The sequence below is a fragment of the Bradysia coprophila genome, unplaced genomic scaffold, assembly GCF_014529535.1.
Source record: "Bradysia coprophila strain Holo2 unplaced genomic scaffold, BU_Bcop_v1 contig_151, whole genome shotgun sequence".
In the NCBI taxonomy this organism is placed as follows: Eukaryota; Metazoa; Arthropoda; class Insecta; order Diptera; family Sciaridae; genus Bradysia; species Bradysia coprophila.
In genome coordinates this window covers 4,257,532-4,259,953 of record NW_023503423.1, presented here as the reverse complement: position 1 = coordinate 4,259,953, position 2,422 = coordinate 4,257,532, and the positions used below count along the sequence as shown (strand labels likewise).

Below are 2,422 nucleotides of genomic sequence, written 5' to 3'. Positions count from 1 at the left end.
AATTTTTGCTTAGAATAATGTTTAACGTCGATTAAAAATAACTTATAAAAACTTCAATCCTCCATTGACCGGCGCCCATACCAAACCACGACCCAGAAGAGGAAACACAGTATTGTTGGACTGTCATGTAATGAACACCAATTTAATGGGATGATTTAAGCTGAAATTTTAGATGTTCTTCCCCAAACAGTCGCAAAATCGCAGTGTAATGAAGCATTTTGTCGGGGGGTAGGGAATAAAAAAAACGTTTTTAACACTAACGACACTAGAAATCACTTAAATGCTATTGATGTTTACTTTACATCACTTCACATGAGCTTTTAACTTAATAGATTATCAAGATCCGGTGCAATCATCACTGAACATCACTGTCCCTTTTTCCTCCTTCTACGAAAATACACGACACGATACGACAACTCTTTTTTTTTTAAATATCCTAAAATCGAAGTTGCGAGTCTGGTGACCAGAAACTATAATATAACCATAACGGATGACGTTATTATATGAAAGAAGATGCACTCTCTACAATGTCATCATAGGAAGGTGGAGGTTTTTCTGCCGGATCTTCATCTGCAAATTTAGCTCCAATGAATTTTGTTTGAATGTTAAATGGACAGAAAAAAATGCCTTTACTTGATGAATCGGGCAACGCTACACGTTCAATTTCTTCAACCGGAGCGAGAGCAGCAAAATTTGAACTGTGAGCACTACGGCTAGATGCAGCTGATAAAAATTTGTAATCAAATTTCGTCCAAGTAAGAAAAAAAATTAAATTCCATACCTCGACTTAACGGATGAGCCGCATTCCAATGATCAGGTGGTGATGGTAACGGATATCTGACGAAATGCCATTTTTAATTTATTTAATATGTTCGCCCGAGCAGAAAAACAAAACTTGTGTGCCAGACTTACCCATATCTAAAATTGCACGCTTGTAATTCCAAATCCGAATCTATTACCGGATTCGGCATTGCACGTATATCATTGGCATCATAGGGAATATCATAACGGAATCTATAGTGTGATGTTTCCCGGTTTAGTCTACTGTTCAAACCGGCAGCAATAATATTTTCATTGGGATCTACAGATGTTAAGAATTGAACGAACCAAAATGTGATTAGTGTCCGTCAATATAATCACGTACCTGCATTATTCCCGAACGTCTCGCCACAACAGCTAATAATCATATTGATTAAAAAAGCAACAAATGAAAAGGTCATAAATATAAAAAAGAAAATTATTAAACCATTGCCAATACCAACATCCACCATGGAGTGTGGTTTTGACGTTTACAGCATCCTATAATATAAAGTTTAATGTTTATTTGCTGGATGGTTTGCATCTCTGAAAGAGCCCCAGGCATACAGTCGCAGAGACTTGAAACTTGGTATGCCGACTACTGACCAAAGCTTTGGTTTTCCCCCTCATATCATGCGTTTGATGCGTGAATTTTTTGGTTTATGTCACCGTTTTCAAAGGAAAAATTTACAAAAAAAATCATTTTAAAGTAACCCCAAGCAAAGCCGGGTATGCTCGTCCACTACTCTTCAATACAAGGACAAGAAAATTTCGAATAAAGTGAATCACATCATAGGCATTCACAGTCATATTTGGAAAATATGCTACTGACAAAGGAGTGTCATGCGTAGAGGCGATTTCATATCCATAATACGAGAACATTAAATTCACCGAAATTTCGAAGTGGTTTTTATTCTATTTTCTTTTCTGTTTTTCTTTGCATTTTTCTTTCCGTAACATTTGCTAAACCAACATTTTAACACCAAGTAAACAAGTAAATTATTTGTAGCGACAAACCCAATGTTATTATGTGAATGATTTTGTACAATAATTTATTATTATCTCGGTCAGTTCTTTCTATCAATTCCACTTTCCATCATATGTGGTTCATAAGGCCAATACTCAAATCAGTTTAGCTTAGCGAAATTGATAAAAATTTTGATTTTTTGACCCATCGACCATCGGCTCTGCCAGTCGAATTGAGAGGTGGATAGAAAATCCTCTGTCAGCAAAAAAAAGTCCCTAGAAAATCTGAAAATTTTTAAAAACTAGAAAATATTCTGAAAATCCTCAAAACCAAAGAAAATATTCAATAAATCCTTAAAAATTGAAGCAAATCCTCGAAAATCCAGCAAAAAAGGGTAAAGAAAAGCCTCTCTAAATCATAACGAATTAACCGAAAATCATTGAAAATCCCTTGCCAACGAATTTTACAGCCCTTCTTTGTGGGTTTTTTAATCGAATTACACAATAATTAGTAGAGCTTCCGTGTGAATTTTGTTGATCCGAGGGAGAAGCCGAGGTCAATAAAAACTCGAAAATGAAATTATTATTCCGAGTATGTTGGCGACCAGAATTATCGCCCAGACAGGCTTCTAAGTTGATGCACAATTAGTTAGACTAA

General features: G+C 35.6%; 1 protein-coding gene across 1 annotated transcript; it reads right to left on the bottom strand.

Moving 5' to 3' along the window:
• Positions 1–324: 324 nt before the first annotated feature.
• Positions 325–1,307, bottom strand: LOC119074530. The gene is made up of 5 exons (XM_037180694.1): positions 1,145–1,307; positions 913–1,081; positions 782–837; positions 634–723; positions 325–570 (listed from the first exon to the last, which is right to left on the bottom strand). Exons 1-5 carry the CDS (start codon positions 1,269–1,271, stop codon positions 500–502), a joined length of 513 nt encoding a protein of 170 aa, XP_037036589.1. The 5' UTR covers positions 1,272–1,307; the 3' UTR covers positions 325–499.
• Between the last annotated feature and the right edge of the window lie 1,115 nt (positions 1,308–2,422).

Coding starts and splice junctions, on each gene's coding strand:
- LOC119074530 (XM_037180694.1), bottom strand. CDS start 1,271: ATGGTGGATGTTGGTATTGGCAATGGTTTAATAATTTTCTTTTTTATA. Junction 1,082..1,144: donor GACGTTCGGGAATAATGCAG/GTACGTGATTAT, acceptor TAACATCTGTAG/ATCCCAATGAAAATATTATT. Junction 724..781: donor GGCTCATCCGTTAAGTCGAG/GTATGGAATTTA, acceptor AATTTTTATCAG/CTGCATCTAGCCGTAGTGCT.